General features: G+C 41.8%; 1 protein-coding gene across 1 annotated transcript in view; it reads right to left on the bottom strand.

Moving 5' to 3' along the window:
* Positions 1-17,598, bottom strand: part of GLI3 (GLI family zinc finger 3) — a 608,365-nt gene that overhangs the window by 162,155 nt on the left and 428,612 nt on the right. Inside the window, 1 exon segment of the mRNA XM_030203853.1 lies at positions 11,743-11,895. Within this exon segment, the coding sequence (XP_030059713.1) occupies positions 11,743-11,895 (153 nt within the window).

Here is a 17,598-nt window from a genome sequence, read left to right as displayed (position 1 = left end):
GGAGGATTCAGCTCCGGTGGTGTGAGCGACACCTCTAGTCCAGAGGGCCCGAGTGCTCCTTCACCCAGGCTCTTCAGCGGACTCACCAATCCGGTATCAAACAGTATTTGATGTAGAAAGTTATCCAGCATTTGCTGCGAGGGGGAAGATGTTCTAGCCAGCGGCAATTGGCTTCTTATCACCCCTTTTCGTTTAGTATGAGGCATTTTCCAAGAATCAAAATAGCAGCGTTTCTGAACTAACTCTCCACACCGTCAGGCCGCCATCTTGACACGCCCCCCTTTATTTATTTATTTATAATGACATTGTATCTCGCATTATCCCAAACAAGAGTTCAGGTTCAATGTGGCTTACAATCCACACAATTTAGTACATACATATTCTAGTTATAAATGTTCTGATAAAGGAAAAAATGTTGTGTAAATCTATATACGGCCATATGAAACTTTACAATAACTAGTTTACAAATTTTTTTACAAGGTTGTATTGTGAAACAAACATGAAATTATAAGCAATTATACAGGATAAAGTTTAAAACAACATTATAGACCCCATTCCCCAGTGCCACTAATGCATCCTGCAGCAGTAGCAGAAAAGCAAGTACTAACCACTGACAGTGAAGACTTTGAACCCCTGCACTCAGGCCACTGCTGCATCCTGCCCCCTGGAAACAGAAAGAATGAGTAAGAGGGGAAGAACACTAAAGTGTATTAAACACAGGGGCTCAAAGGCTTCATACAGCGCACTTAGGGTTATTGCTTCTGTTATCCCAGTGGTGGTAGTGAATGAGGTGAAGTGGGGGTGGAGGGAAGGGGAGGTGGGGGTGGAGGGAAGGGGAGGCTTCAAGAGAAACAGTACACCATAGAGAGTGGAGTAAACAGGAACACAGGGTAAATGGTGGACCAAAAGAGGGCTGACCATGCTAGTCCATGAAAGGAAGGAGGAAACAGGGGAGGCTAGAATAGTGAGAGAGAGAAGATGTTAGCAGATACTGGCAGCAAGGGTGAGAGAAGGGTCTGGAGGCTTATACAAGAGTAGGAACTAGGAGAAGTAGCTGGGGACTAACAAGGGGGCAGGTGAAACAAGGAGGCTCGGGATCTGGAGATGGGTCTGATACTGGGTTTGGGAGAAAGGGGCAGATATTGGCCTGATGTTGACCGATGCATTGGAAGGAGGTGAGAGAAGGATGCTTGTGCAGAAATGAGAAGGAAGAGGAAGAGGACAGGTGGAGGCTATTTGGCACCTATTCTGCAAAGAAAAAGTAGGTGCCTACTGTCCTTTATAACACCAGCATAATCAGATATACACACACACACACACATGCTGTGGGGTGAGAGTACTTATATCAGCCATTGAGCTTGTGTAAGTGCTCAGACCTAAATATTGGATACACATGCATAACTTTTAGCATTCTATAATTTACACACGAGAGTCCCACTCTCTGCAGAAACTCTGCCTATGTGTAAGTCCATCTGACAAAGTAGTAAACAGTGGGAATAACTAAAATTAGATGAACCAGAGCAATGTATTGATAAATGCAAAACCACTTCAGACAAAAATATCTGCTTAATTAAATGTGCATCATAAAATATAAAATCCTAATTGTGAATCCATGCAATGGTGAAAGGGCTCATTCATGCACAACACAGAAAACAAGGACTTGACACAGCTGTGTTTTGGCACTAATGCCTGCATCAGGAGTCACACAATTTGAAGTTGCTCTTGAAGATATTACTGTCAGATGAAAATATTTTTAATCATATCCGACCTGAAAACATGTTTCAAAATAAATCTGCCATTGGGGGGGGATACTCTAATCCTCCTTCTTTGCCAATCATTTACTCAACATTAGTCTATTTCAGTTTCTTGCAACATTCTTTTTGCATTTAAATTTTAGGGATAAGGAGTCGCAGCACAGGAACATGGCTGGACCGCAGCAGGGAAACTGATTCTGGAGAAAGGAAGCATTCACAATTTAATCCAAATCATAAACATAAAAAGTTGTGATAAGAGAACAAGGCAAAGTTTGGGTTGCAAAGTCCAAGTTTGGGTTTTTTTATGAGCCCATCTTCGGGGCAGGGATCAGCAAAGCTGAGGACCCAATCCTTCCTTTTTTTTTTTTTTTTTTGGTTTTGCTTTGCTGCCCATCTGTCAAATACATGCTTTGTAAGATTTGCATGTATTTATAGAATAGCACTTAGGTGGAATTTTGGCATTTCTGCCCATATATGCAGAATAAATGCCATTAACATTTTTGCGTGGAAATGATGTGTAAATGTTAGCACCTATTTTAAAGAATTACCCCCATAATGTGGGGCATGGGCATATCCAGGGCAAGGTAAAGATGGAGGGGCAGAGATAGATGTTAGGGGTGAGAAGGAAAGACAGGGTCAGTGAATATTGGAAACAGAAATGGGAGGATGCTGGGGGAAGGAGAGAAGACATGAGGAAGAGGTGGTAAAATGGATGCTGAGGAAAGGAGAGAAAGGCAGTAGTCTATGAAGAAGAAAAGAGATAAAGGAAGGGGTCAGGTCTTTGAAGGAGATGAGAGAGGGTGGAAATGGGTAGGTAAAATTGGGAATAGGAACCTGGATCAGGGAGCAAGATATAATCTATATATATAAAAGGCAACTCCAACGTTCTGAAGCTTCCACGGAAGTTGAGGCGCCCGAGATATCCGGTGTGCCCTGGAGTGTCTGCACCGCCCTCGCGTCAAAACGTCATGACGCGTCAAAACGTCATGACGTCGAGGGCGGAGCTATTGACACTCGAGGGCCGAAACGGCCCACAGTGAACAAGGCAAGTAGCTTCGAGGGACGGAGGGAGGGGGCCCCTTGCTAGCGCCCGTTTCATTCCGCTCAGAAACGGGCATTTTTTCCTAGTAATAATAATAATAATAATAATGGGGGCTGGAACTGGAGAGGAGATTAGTGACAGGGAAGAAGCTGAGATTGGTCAGGAGATAAGAAGCAGAGGTAAATGAGGGCGAGAAGGGATGAGAACAGGGGTGAAAATGGGGGCCTAGAAAGTGGGTAAAAGATAAGGAAATAAGCTGGTGAAGAAATGAGAGATGCAGGTGAGAATGGTAGGGCTAGGGAAGTAAAGACAGGAAGTTGAAAATTAGTAAGTAGGTGAAAAGAGGAATGAAGATTGGAAGGGCAAGAGGAGAGTGTGTAGTTATAAATTTTGTCACTTCCATCTCAAAAAATATAAAGTGCAACTTGCAAAGGTACAAAGGAGGGTGACAAATGAAAGTGAACAGTACACCTCACTTATGAAAAGAGGTTAAACAAGTTAGAATTTTTCAATTTGGAAAAGAAATTGAGTCCTGATGCACAAAACCTAATGCCGATACTAGGAGTGATTAGCACCGGAAAATGGAAAGGCTCACCCTTAAAGGGGAGCCGATTACAACCGGGCTGAAGGCTCAGGAAGAATCTGGGTGGGGGGGGGGGGGGGGGGGAGAGGGAGGGAGGAGTGGGAGTGGATAGGAAGGATAAGAGATTGAAGGGTGATGGGTAAAGGGGCGGGTAGGGAGGAGGGGTGAAGAAGGGCTGTGAAGGGAAACACAGCGCCATTTGGATTTCAGCAAGCAGAGGGAGCAGTGTTGAAATTGGTGTGGTATCAGCAAGCTATTATCCATTATCTGTTTGTGGCTGTTGGGACAGTGAGGATAGCGCTTTCTGTATTTGTGCTGTGTGAAGCTGTCAGGTATAGTGTGGGCAGCAAGTTTAAATTAAAGGGGAGAAAAAAAAAAAATCCTAATCATTGTGTCTGAGGGAGTATATAGAGGGTAGGAAAGGGTTATAGGGGGGGGGCGTGCGAGTGCTGGGAGTAGTGCTCAGGGGTTTTGGGAGCGGGTTCAGTGTTTGGGGTTGTGCTATGGGGAGTTTGGGAGCGTTTTCTATGATAATTCGCGTTGCTGCTGCTGTGCTTTGAAGGAAAAATCTTACCGGCGTTTCACAGGTCTCTGGTGCGATTTCAGGTTTCTTGTGGGTCTCTGCAGCACTGTCATCACTGCTGTGTAGGAGCTGGTAGGGTTTCTGAGAGGCACGGGGCTATCGATCCTGTCTCCCGGTGTTTGGTTACTTGGTAGTGCTATTAAAAGGAAAATGACGGTGGTTGTCCTTGTGGTTGTTTGGAGCCAGTTGTGTAATTCCTGGGGGCGCGGATAAGGACTTTGGGAGCGGCGTGGAGCGTTTCGCGCCCTTTCTCCCGTGGTGGGATGCGTTCGTTGTTGCGGCGGCCATTTTGTGTGTCTCGTCGGCCATTTCGGGGGGGCGCAGATCACGATTTTTCGCGCCTCTTTTAGTGGGCAAAGCGGAGCATGGGGGCTGCACCTTTGCACATGTTTCGCGGGGGACATTCAGCTCTTTCCATCGCTGGCTGCGGATCTTTTTTCCGGGCGAATTCGCAGTTGTTTAGTTTTCAACGCGGCGAACGAGGAGTCGTTGCCGTGGGCTGTGGCATAAGCTATGGAACTTAGGTAACATTAGCGACGAGTACACAGCACCTCAGCGGATAATATGGTAAAGTGAGTTACTATGTATATGTTAATGACCTGTTGAAAGTTACAATACTGAGCGAAATGTTATGCCTGCATGCGGGCAGGATTACAGAACAAGATGGACACGGCTAGTCTCCTGGCTTGGACGGCCAGGGGGCCAATAGCTTTGGTTAAAGTGGTGAATGCATCCTTGTACGGGATGCATTTGATTGGACGGCGTGCTATAGCAGACAGCACTGAGGAGGAACAGGGTGCTTGGACGGCACAGCCTGTAGTAATATAAGCAAGAAGGGCTGTGTACTCGGAGGGAGATGTTTATCAATGATGTTTACCAATGATTGTTTATGTGAAGGTTTACGGTAAATAAAATTTTGGGACCTGGCTGCGGCCTAAATAAATCCACATTCGTTAAAGAAATTGGCTTCTGGTGGTGTTTTAACAGAAGGGGGTGACTGAGTGAATGCCAAATGCCCGTGTTGTGTGCTTATATTAATGTGCACAGGATGCACAAAAAGCACTAGCATGCATGCTAACATGTGTGGCAAAAATCAGCACAAACTGTATTTAAATGCATTAAAATGGATCCAAAGAGGTATTCACTCCAAATGCTCAGAAGACCGCACAGAAACTAATGCTGGCCTTAACGCCGAAAACAGTTCAGGGATGACGTTCAGGTTTTGATGAGAGGATTATTTCTGTGTTTTTCACATTAAATTGCTGCTTTTTGGTTTCCTTTGAAAAGAAGAAGGAGCCCGTGCTGCCTGTAGTGCTGATAGTGTAAAAAAAAAAAAACATGTCTGCGAGTCCAAGCAAAGCTCGGGGTGAGGGCAGGCATTGGTGCCTGTTTTCCTGCACTTGGTGTGAGCTTCTCATGGATTTAAACTGCAAAACATTTGAGGGGGCTTATATTTCATGGCACAGGAGAAAGGCGCAGATGTGCGCTTGCACTTCCTGTTTTGCCTGGAAGATGCGCATAGGAGTTTTGCAGTAAATGCAACTCTTGTGCACGTATGTCAGTCATGTTCCTTCCCCTTCCTTTCGCTTTACTAATGCACATAAAATTTGCATCCCATTTCCTTTGGGCATTGGGGAGCTAGTTTTAAGCGCTGTTCTTGCGCCATGGGATGTGCACTCTTGCCTCTAGTTTTGAGAATTGGGCCCTAAGAGAGGATATAATAAAAGTTTATAAAATTTTGAGTGGAACAGTCAAATAGAAGGCACCTATTTAATCTATCAAATAACACAAAAATGAGGACACTGCATGAAACTAAAGACCAAGGGTCCTGTTTACTAAGCCACATTGTAGGCGTGCTAGCATTTTTAGCACTAACACTAGAGGGTGTCTCTAGCATTAGTGCACGCTAATTTTCAGTGCTCACTAAAAATGCTAGCACATATTAATAAACAGGGCCCCAAAAGATTTTTAAAAAGTCATAGAAAGTGCTTTTCATGCAGCATATAATTAAGCTGTGGAATTCATTGCCAGATGTGGTGGGATTCAAAAAGAGAATTGAAGTCTATAGAAAATTATTAGCCAGGTAGACTTGGGAGAGCCATTGTTCATTCTAGAAATAAACTATAGGAAATAGATCTTTTTTTTTTTTTAGGGATCTGTAGAGAACTTGTGACCCAGAATGACCACTGCTGGAAACAGAATGCTGGGCTTGATGGACCTTGGTTTGACTCAGCATGGCTATTATACTCTAAAAGGTAGAAAAAAAATGAGGAAACAGAAGAATCAATGTTAGAGATGTATGAGAGGAAGGGAAGAAGACAATCATAGCAGAAATAAAAACAGAAAATGGAAATGAGGTCATGGAAAAGGACTTAGGAGAAAACTAACCAGAAAAAGTAGAAAAAAATTATCTTCTAGTTTTAGAGAATAAAATATGTCAGCTTTGAAAATGTGTTTTTCTTTGTATTTTGTTCAGTACAGAGAGAAATGCATTTCTTTCTCTCTTTCTTCAGTGTTCTTTGGCTCAAAGTCTGTTTAATGGATATCAGCATATTTGTCTCTAATTTGTAGTCTCTTATTCTTTACTTGGTGATGGTCTGTATTTTGTTTGTGAAATCAAGATGAGGAATTTTGTGAACATGTAAGTTAAGTGAACAATCTTTAGCAGCCTAGCTTGTTCTCTTCAGCAAATTGCAGTCGGGTGCTTCATTGCAAAGTTACAGACACACTTGAACTCTTACATTTTTCATAACATTACTTATGTAAACCACATAAAGCTGAATAATTATATTTGGATAATGTGGAATACAAGTATCAATAAATAAATAAACAGAAGAACACAATGTGCAAATACAAGGCATTGTCATGCGCTGATTCTAAAGATTAGCAGGTCAATATACAAAAGCACTTATGCTGTCAACATCTAATACTAACCACACAAGTGCTTTTTAAACAAAGTGGCTCTAAGGGATTAATTTTGGCCAGTTAAATTGATGTTCAGTTGAAATTTCTCTCTTTAAAGTTAGCAGGGGCCAGAGGTGTTATGGGGGTGAGGCTTAAATTAATCTAGATAGTGGTAAAATCCCATCATTATCCAGATAAATTTATCCACAGACTGAATATTACCTGTTCTGGAGACCTGCATAGATAACAGCCTTAACTTAAAATGGATAAGCTACCTGTTTAAGTTTAAAACCATATGTTCAAAGGTCCTATTTAAATGGATAGTGCCGCTGAATATCAGGAAGAAAGACAGGCAGAAAAATCATCTGCTTAACTGAGGCTGTGACTAAGGGCCAGATGCACTAAACTCAACGAGCCCTTAACGAGCCAAATCACAGCGCGTTTAGCTCTAAACGCGCTGTGATTGGTTCAGAGACTTCCAGGTCTCTCAGCTGAGTGAAGCACGGCCAAAAAGGATGTTTTTATTATTTGAGTGTGAATAATAGCCAAAATGGAAGGCTATTTTTGTGATGGACGCTTTCAACTGCACTCTCTGATATCAGCTGATTGAAAACCGGCCAAAATGAAAGGCTATTTTTGTGATGGACGCTTTCAACTGCACTCTCCGTTATCAGCTGATCAGGTGAGCGGTGGCGTCTTCGGGCAGCACAGAGGCGTATTTGGCATGCACAGAGCAGACAGCATAACGCTTTGCTGCTCTGCACATGCTTGACAGGCCGATTCTCCGACTGTTTTAAGAAGGAATAGAGAATGCAAGTGAGCTACAACGAGTAGCTCATTTGCATTCCCTTTCCTTGATGCATAGCCGTTCCCTACTGATTCACTACGGAATTCAGTACGGAACGGCTCTAACGACGACTTTAGTGCATCTTGGCCTAAGGGTCAGATGGACTAAACTTAACGAGCCCTTAAAGACCAATTAACGAGCAAGTAGTAAACCCTGGCATGCACTAAAGACTTTTTTCAGACGACGGTAGCAGCTAACGAAAACGGAATGCAGATGAGCGAATTGTGTAGAAACCCCATTGTAATGAGATGCACTAACCTTTTCCAATTGCCTTAACGCTAGAAAACGCTGGAAAATCTAACGAGAGGTCTGTACCTCTAGTTGGGGCTGCGCGGGATTGGAAAAATTATTAAAATGTAAAAAAAAAAAACGGGGGGGGGGGGGGGGGGAACAGCCAATTGTTCGTCAGGAGCGTCTTTTATGGACGTTCTTCACTATATATAAAAAACAAACAAACAGGCTCCGATGCTGCAGGTTCTTTTTTGGACATCATTCAACTCCAGAATAATAAAAACGTCTTTTCTGGCAGTGCTTCCCTCAGCTTAGATACCAGGAAGTCTCTGAGCCAATCACAACGCGTTCAGCTTGGCTAAACGCGCTGTGTTTGGCTCAGAGACTTCCTGGTCTCTCAGCTGTGAAGCACTGCCAAAAAGTCGTTTTTATTATTAAAAAGGGGGGAATGTCCGGCCATCCAAAAAAAACGTCCATTTTGGCCCCTTGCAATAATAAAAATGTCTTTTCTGGCAGTGCTTCATTCAGCTCAGATACCAGGAAGTCTCTGAGCCAATCACAACGCGTTTAGCTCGGCTAAACGTGCTGTGATTGGCTCAGAGACTTCCTGGTCTCTCAGCTGTGAAGCACTGCCAAAAATAACATTTTTATTATTGCAAGGGGAGAATGACAGCCAAAATGGCCGTTTTTTTGGATGGCAGGCCATTCTGGTCGTCATTCGCCCCCTTTTTGAATGGGCGTCCTCAACTGCACCTCTGCTGGATCGAGCCGCATCGGAGGGGGGTGAGCAGCGCGGCATCTTCGGGCGGCACAGGGAGGCATATTTGGCATGCGCAGAGCAGCCAGCATAACGCTTGGCTGCTCTGCGCATGCATGACCGGCCGATTGGCCGACTGTTTAACAATGGAATAGAGAATACAAGTGAGCTACAATGAGCAGCTCATTTGCATTCGTATTCCTTGATGCATGCCCGTTCCTTACCAATTCACTAAGGGAATCGGTAAGGGAAGGGCTCTAATGATTGATTAGTGCATCTAGCCCTAAGGCTGTTATGCATATACACATACACCTCTTCTTTTAGGCAAAGTAACATGGGGTTTATCTAGTTAGACTCAGAGGAATGCTATCTATCTATCTATCTATCTATCTATCTATCTATCTATCTATCTATCTATCTATCTATATATCTATATATCTATATCTATACATATAACATCAATGAAATATCCCCATCTCCCAAACTGAGCCTCTTTTTTATGCAAACAGGTTTGCATACATTACAAAAGCATATGCATATTTTTAGGCAGTTGAAAATCCACTTACCTGCATATGGCTGATTTATGCGGGACAATTCTATTTTTAAGCAAGCAACAGCAGAGTAACTCTTTGAAAAATAATGATCCCCATAATGCCACTTTGATAGATTTTCCAAAACTATTTTTTGGTGTATCTAATATTGATTGGAGGATTTTAGACTTTTTTTTGTCTTGTGTATTCCAATTGTACCACCATCCTTCCAAAAGACTACAAAAAGGAGCAAAATGAAGGCTGCTGAGCTATCAGCATCAATTAACTCTCACTTCAATATTTGTTACTGGGAACTTAGAGTATCAAAATGGATTTTTGCATACCATTTAAACAATCTTACTTAAAATATGCATATGCATAAAAATATCTGCTAGTTTGCTTGCACAGTTTTAAAATGTTTAAATTTAATCCACCTGGTATTTGCTGTTGAATTCAATTCACAACTATACTCCTTGCAAACTATCAATGTTAACTCACAGTCTCTCACTGAGAGGAAAAAGACTTCAGATACCCGGTACTATTTCATTCAATTATTATTATTATTATTAGCATTTGTAAAGCGCTACCAGACGCACGCAGTGCTGAACACCTGACACAGAGAGAGAGACAGTCCCTGCTCAAAAGAGCTTACAATTAATGAGAAGTACCGCTCCGCTCAGCCGCTGTTTAACTAGATTTCTGTACTGCTGCTGGCGGGCATCCTCATGAGTCTGTAAAAAACCTCTCATAAGTGCTATTTCTAAATTAACCCTTTAAGTATACACTGTTTGTATATTAGAATAAGCACTTATCTTAACTGGGCGTGTTAGAGCGAACCCATTAGAACTCGCCCAGTTAAGTGCTTATTCTAATATACAAACAGTGTATACTTAAAGGGTTAATTTAGAAATAGCACTTATGAGAGGTTTTTTACAGACTCATGAGGATACCCGCCAGCAGCAGTACAGAAATCTAGTTAAAAAGCGGCTGAGCGGAGCAGTTCTTCTCATTAACTGAATGAAATAATATTGGGTATCTGAAATCTTTTTCCTCTCAGTGAGATACTGTGAGTAACACTGATAGTTTGCATGGAGTACAGTTTTAAAATGGCAAAACGTTTCCCCAGAAGTTACGTTTCCCACAAGGGAAATAATATTCCTCCCCCCCACCCCCAACTATGTCAGCAAAAATTTAAATTAAATGCACCATGGAAGCTCTGGCATTCCTAGCTTAGGACCATGCAGTTGCTTTTATTTTCAAATTTGAGCCAGAAAATCATTCTTCCATTTTTATATGCATGTCCTGTTTCTAAAATAAGTAGTTGCTGTAAAGTTTAATTTGAGAAAGGAACATGAATTAAATTGAGTGGTGCGATAAAACTGTGTGTGTGTGTGTGGAGGGGGGGGGGGGGGGGTCTTTTACTAAAGATTAGCTCAAGTTATCTGTAGCAGGGCCCATTTTATTCCTATGGGCCCTGCTGTAGATAACTCGAGTTAATCTTTAGTAAAAGATCTCTCTGGGTTTGTAAGCCTGTAAACTGGATGAATTATTGCTTGAAGTGTATTTTTCTAGTTTGGCCAGCAGGTGGTGCATGTTTTATATTTAAAGTTGGCCAACAGGTGGTGCATGTTTGATATTTAAAGGTGTTACAGAGAAATGATCTGCAGCGATGTGGCCAGCTACTTTAAAAAAGAATGTTCTGGGCTGTGATTGACCTAGGAGCTCAAATTCAGTCTGGAAATACTGGATTTTTTTGTCCAGTTCCAATTTTGAAGTAGAGAGAGAAAGACCTTTTTACTGAGGACCCTGTGAGCAGTTATATTTCCTGTACTTCCCAGGCACTATTCAGGTAGTGAAAAAATGTTTAGATAGTTTTATAATGGATCCTTATTCATTTACCTGTTATTTGCCTGTTATTTTCTATTTTTATATTTCACTGTTCAATATTTTTTTATGACAATATATTTTTTTAGTGTATTGACTCTGCTTGTCTGGACTGACTAAGAATCCTGGTGGTTTGTGTGTTGGGTCTATGAGTGCTTTCTAGGAACTGTGGGGCCACTAGGAGTGTGGCCAAGTAACCTAGAAATCACTGGGGATAACTTGAGAGCGGGTTCTAGTGTAGAGCACATGCCCAAATGCAGGCGGACCTGAGCTGTACTGGGGATAGACTTTCTAAGTGGCCGCAGGGTTAGCCCCAGGAGAATGGCTAGGGTTTCATGACAGGTGGGTTAATATTTTATGTAACAGTGACTCACTCCTTGGGCCCGAGTGTTGTGTTGTGTTGTGTTGTGTTGTGTTGTGACAAAACAGCTGCCAGACAGCAACAAATGAGACCTGTAATTTATACAGAAAACTAAAACCTCTTCCAATTTCAAACATACAAAATTCGACCTGTTTACAGATTACCTGAAAGATAATTACCGTTCGTTTTGCATATTTGCAGTATGAAATCAGCATATGTTGAAAAAACATCCAAACAATAAAAATATGAAACAGGTGGATACGTACTTTCCATAGCATGTAGGTATTCCATATGAAGGGCGCTTGCACCAGCTCCTGCAGTTGCTGCAGCAGGGATGATGTCAGCATAGGGGCTTCTTTGACCTGCCAAAAGTGCCATTTGGTGGTAATACTCAGCTGGGCTCACTCCTGCATGTGGAACTGGACACACAACATCAAGCGTGATTACTAATGAAACATCAATCAGTAACCCTCTGCCTACTAACCACACGTTACTCCCAGTACATCCTAAATACAGTTACATTCAATGGACATGAGCACACTACTAAAATTGCAAAATATCATCCATGCAGAAAGCACTGTGATCTTTTTCCAAAATTCTACACACGTTTCATATTTCTTAATAAAAGTGTTTGCCCCTCTTATTTGCCTCTTCCTCCCCTCCCCCTTCGGTTCAGAAATATTCCTGAAACATGCAGCTAGTTAAGATATCCAGTTATGCTAAGAGGCAAATCCACAGAAGGATAACTGTTATGCCAAAGTGCTTTTCTTTGGTTTTGATTTCATTATACGGGTTTGTTAAAAATAAAGTCCACATTCACTTTTCACACTATGCAGTGTAAACTAACGCTTTATGTTGTATTTTATCTAGAAATTCATCTCTATGCAGTCTTAAAATACAAATGATCTATTTTTTAGCAACTTAAGGGTCGATATTCAAAGCAATTTAACTGGCCAGAAATGGCTCCTTGCCAGTTAAATTGCTTGTGCGAGGCTAGATCGCTACAGTGAGAGCCAGCTATTTTGGAGGTGGTCTGAAGGTAGAGTCAGCAGTTATGCATTTACCCCCAGATTCTATACAGCTCACCTAGAGATCCACGCCAAAATCTAAGTATATTCTATAACAATGCACATAACTCAATTAGCTTAACAAGCTAATCAGAGTTGATAGCAGCTCTTAACAAGCAATAATGAGCACTAATTGGCAATAGTTAGAATTTATGTGCACAACTCCAGTCTGCCCAACAAGATAAACTCATTTTACATGGTATGTGATACTTTATATGTAAATCAGAGTTTGATTTGTCCTTGCCTTTCTCAGGGTACAGACCAAAGAAGTCTGCCCAGTACTGTACTGTTCTTGTACTACGTTCTGAAGCTAACATCGAAACCCCTTAAAATTTACACTTCAGTCCATCACTATCTATTCAGTCACGATCAGGGTGTAGACTGTAGAAGTCTGCCCAGCTCCCGTTTTGTTTCCAATTACCGGCGTCGCCACCCAATCTCCGCTAAGATTCCACGGAACCATTTCTTCTAAACAGGATTCCTTTGTGTTTCTCCCACGCATGTTTGAATTCCATTACCGTTTTCATCTCCACCACCTCCTGCGAGAGGGCATTCCACATATCCACCACCCTCTCCATGAAAAAATACTTCCTGACATTAGTCCTGAGTCTGCCCCCCTTCAACCTCAATTCATGTCCTCTAGTTCTACCGCCTTCCCGTCTCCAAAAAAAGGTTAGTTTGTGGATTAATACCTTTCAAATATTTGAACGTCTGTATCATGTCACCCCTGTTTCTCCTTTCCTCCAAGGTATACATGTTCAAGACAGCAAGTCTCTCATCATACGGTTTGCAACACAAATCCCATACCATTTTCGTAGCTTTTCTTTGCACCGCTTCCAGTCTTTTTACATCTTTAGCAAGATACGGCCTCCAAAACTGAACACAATACTCCAAGTGGGGCCTCACCAACGACTTGTAGAGGGGCATCAACACCTCCTTTCTTCTGCAGTTTATACCCCTCTCTACGCAGCCTAGCATCCTTCTAGGCACGGCCGTCGCCTTGTCGCATTGTTTCTTCACCTTCAGATCCTCCAACACCAACACCCCAAGGTCTCTCTTCTGAGTCGAGCTTACTAATCTCTCCCCTCCTATCCGGTATCTCTCTTTTGGGTTTCAGCACCCCAAGTCCATCACTCTACACTTCTTGGCATTAAATGTGAGTTCTGATTTATTCATTATCTGATGGGCAAATGGTGTTAAATAAATGTTTTGAATAAATTAATGCTTTAAGGAGTACTATATATGAATGCATTTGTTGAGCCTGTACTCTGATTACAGACTTTGTACCCTATATTGATATAATTAAATTTTAACTGCCAGACCTTCAACCATTCTTCTAACGTTCGGAGATCCCTTCTCATCGTTTCTACTCCCTCCAGGGTATCCACTCTGCGTCATCCGCAAAAAGGAACACCTTTCCTTCCAACCCTTCAGCAATATCTCCCACAAATATATTAAACAGAATAGGCCCCAGCACCGACCCCTGAGGAACTCCACTGCTCACCTTCCTTTCCTCCGAGTGGATTGTATTTACCACCACCCTCTGCCACCTGTTGGTCAACCAGTTTCTTATCCAGTTCACCACTTTCAGTCCATTCACGAGTCTCCTGTGGGGGACCACATCAAAGGCTTTGCTGATTACAACCCATGTAATCAAAGTACATGGGTTGTTTCTGATAGAAAAATCACCTGCCAGTGCAGTTACCTTGCATTTGAACTGTGCTCTAAAGCTCAGTGCATGGTTTTCTAATGTAAGGATACATAAGAACATAAGCGTTGCCATACTGGGTCAGACTAAAGGTCCACCAAGCCCAGTATCCTGTTTCTAACAGTGGCCAATCCAGGTCACAAGAACCTGGCAAGATCCCAGAATAGTAGAACAGATTTTATGCTGCTTATCTTAGAAATAAGCAGAGGGTTTTCCCAAGCTCATCTTAATAATGGACTTTTCTTGAAATTATCCAATTTTAAACCCTGCTAAGCTATCTGCTTTTACCACATTCTCTGGCAACAAAACTTTTGCTGCCCAGTGCAGTAACCAAACAACATGCAAACAGGCTGAGTGCAAAAAATGTGCACTACTGGAAACCGCACTAGATGAATGCGCATGTAGGTTTGTGCAAGACCTCCAATTGACAGAACCACAAATCAGATTCTCATCATTGCATCTCTCCTCTAACTCCATGATCACCTTGGATACTTTTCAAAACAGCACAAAAGAGGAGAACCTCCGTAATTTTAAAGAACAGATTAACCTCCGTAATTTTAAAGAACAGATTATCTGAAATACCTAACACTGCCATGTTTTGCCCACAGGCTGAATCAGGGGTAAAACAAAGTGTGCAGGTGTTCAAAATTCCACATTCTATGAGCTGAAACTGTTGATTTATCTCCTGTGGGAGTGTGTTATTTGAAATTAAAAAAGAAAAAAAACTATAAGAAAGGGTTTTAGCAATAAACAACGTATGCAGTGGAATTCTGAACACCAACATATTGTTTACCCCTGATGCAGCCTGTGGGCTAAACAAGGCTGTGTTGGATATTTTAAATAAATCTATTCTTATAAATTATGGAGATCTGTTCTATTGTGCCAGTCAGTTTGTGTAGAACCTAACCCTCTTTGTTTTTTCTGGCACCTCTAATACCTTTGACTTTACAGATTGCTTCCCCCTAACTTGCACAATTGTTCCTAGTGGCCTGTGGATCCCAAACCCCTCACTCCCACCCCCAAATATTTTCCCTGGTGACTCAAATGGCGCCTTGCACCCTTTTCCACAGAAACTAAATAGGTGGCAGTAAGGGCTCACATCGTAATGGTAATGTGCTAATTTGGAAATTAGCGCGTAGCCATTAATGAAAAAAATAGAAATTCAACCATTTTTGAGCCGTGCTAAAAAGTGCCCGGAGTCTGCAGAAAACCCATGCATTAATTGCAGCACCAGCCACTTTTCAGTGTGGCTTAGTAAAAGGATCCCAAAGGTTGTTGTAACTTTATCCGGTTAGCAAACTGAATAATGCTACCAAGTAGATAACTCTGTGGTCTTGCCCTTGCTCTGCCCAAGGACTGCCAGGGTGATCTTCAGCGATTTTCAGCAGCCTTATCTGGATACTTGTGTTGACAATCATGAGATAGCCCCAGAAGTGCCGCTTATCCATACAGCAATGCCTGCTTCCCAGATAAGTGGCTTTGAATATTGGACTAATACAATTTAATTTGATAGGCTATCAGTAATTAACACTGAAATCTGTATTTAAAAAAAATAAAAATAAAAAGCAAGCTAACAACAACAAAAAGAACACACCTTAAATCAGTCCTAAGTGCCAATTCGGCATAACTTTACAGCATTAACACTGGCAGAAGTGGCTTCAAGAAAATCCAACAGCTTATTGACATTTGAAGAAAACGCACATGTAAGAACAGTAAACATGTTATTTTAGTAAGAAACAAAGTGATTTAATAGCAAAATGAAATGCATTCCAACCTTCAAAATCATGGCCTTCCATAAAACAGAATGAATAGTTTACAATAAGGGGTATTTACATTAGATCATTTCTTTTTAAAATTTAAAGCAAGCAGAGAATCATTCCAGACACACTTAAAATATTTCCTGAACTTTTCAACATAAATGTCTGAGTTTATACTAGATTTTATAAGGAGAAATGCCAGAACTCTAGACATACAGAGAAGACAAACTGTTGGGGGTGGGAGGGAGGACATGTTGGGAAGGGGGGTCCAGTGATGTTGGTTACAGGGAAGAGGGAAACTTGATCCCACTACCAACCCCTTTACTAGATCGTGGGCCTTACTCATTACAATTAAGCCTTATCTATATAATCAGAGACAGTTTGCTTTTAAATAGCTTCTACAATTTTGTCCAGTAACAATGTCATGCTCACTAATCTACATTTTTCTGGATCACTCTGGAGCCCTTCTGATTTGCTTTAGTTGCTCCAAACCATGACCATCAAAAAGAACATTTCTGGTAGATATAACTCCCAACATCCTTTTCAGTACAGATTAAGTAAGGTACAGAATTAATTGAGCTTTTCTGCTATTACCTTATGCTCCATGAGAACTCTATCTCTTGGTCAGCGTAGCAATCCAACTGACTCCATCATGGATTTTTTTTTTTTTTCAAATCTACTAGAAAAATATTTTAGCTAGTTTTTGCCTATATGCTGTTTTCAAAATCTCTGAAATGTATTAGGCTGCCTGTGCAGGTTCAGTTTACAAGAGGCCTTAGACTATGGTGCTTAAGGTACTGGGTTGTGTGAGAAGCGCATCACTGACATCAGGTTGGAACACATCAGGAGCACTTTGCTGCTGCTGAGCTGAGACAATTATAAAGCACACTGCTAGCACTGGGGAAGGGCAGTTCTATTTGTGCATGTAAATATTTAGAATACTAGCACTTGTGTACAAATGTAGTAGAAGTCAGAAGTATGAAAGTGACTCCTAAACTCCCAAACTATTGTAATTGCCACTCCAACATGAGCACTTAGACCCAGTGATAGGGTCTGGATGCTCAGCAGAAAGATCTACTGGCCCACAGGGGAGCAGCTCAGAACTGTCAAAGGATCTAGGAGGCCTGTGATATCCCCATTACCCAAATCAACGCTGTGTACAGTGAATCTCGGTACCAGTTTCCTTGTACTCAGGTAGTTGAGCCAAGTGTGAAAATAAACTAGATCCCAGGAAAAGAGGATAGACATGAGTTTAGATACCACCTCTCCTGGCCTTGTGACTGGAACTTTCCCCTTATGCATTAGGCGGCTTGTCACTATTTCCTTGGTTACTGCTCATGTGCAAGGTACAGAATTACTGCTACTATTTAGCATTTCTATAGCGCTACAAGGCGTACGCAGCGCTGCACAAACATAGAAGAAAGACAGTCCCTGCTCAAAGAGCTTACATGTCCAATACCAAACATTTTCAGGCCAACACATAGAAGTTGGCCTTGGGTTTGAAGCAGCATGGCTTAATGGAGCTGTAGGTCGTGTAAATAGATACTGGGTCGTCAATGGTGAATTTCAGGTGTATTTTGCCAAAGCGAT

The sequence above is a fragment of the Microcaecilia unicolor genome, chromosome 1 (genome assembly GCF_901765095.1).
Source record: "Microcaecilia unicolor chromosome 1, aMicUni1.1, whole genome shotgun sequence".
Lineage (NCBI taxonomy): Eukaryota > Metazoa > Chordata > Amphibia > Gymnophiona > Siphonopidae > Microcaecilia > Microcaecilia unicolor.
Note: the sequence above shows the minus strand (reverse complement) of the source record. Positions and strands in the feature narration are given on the sequence as shown.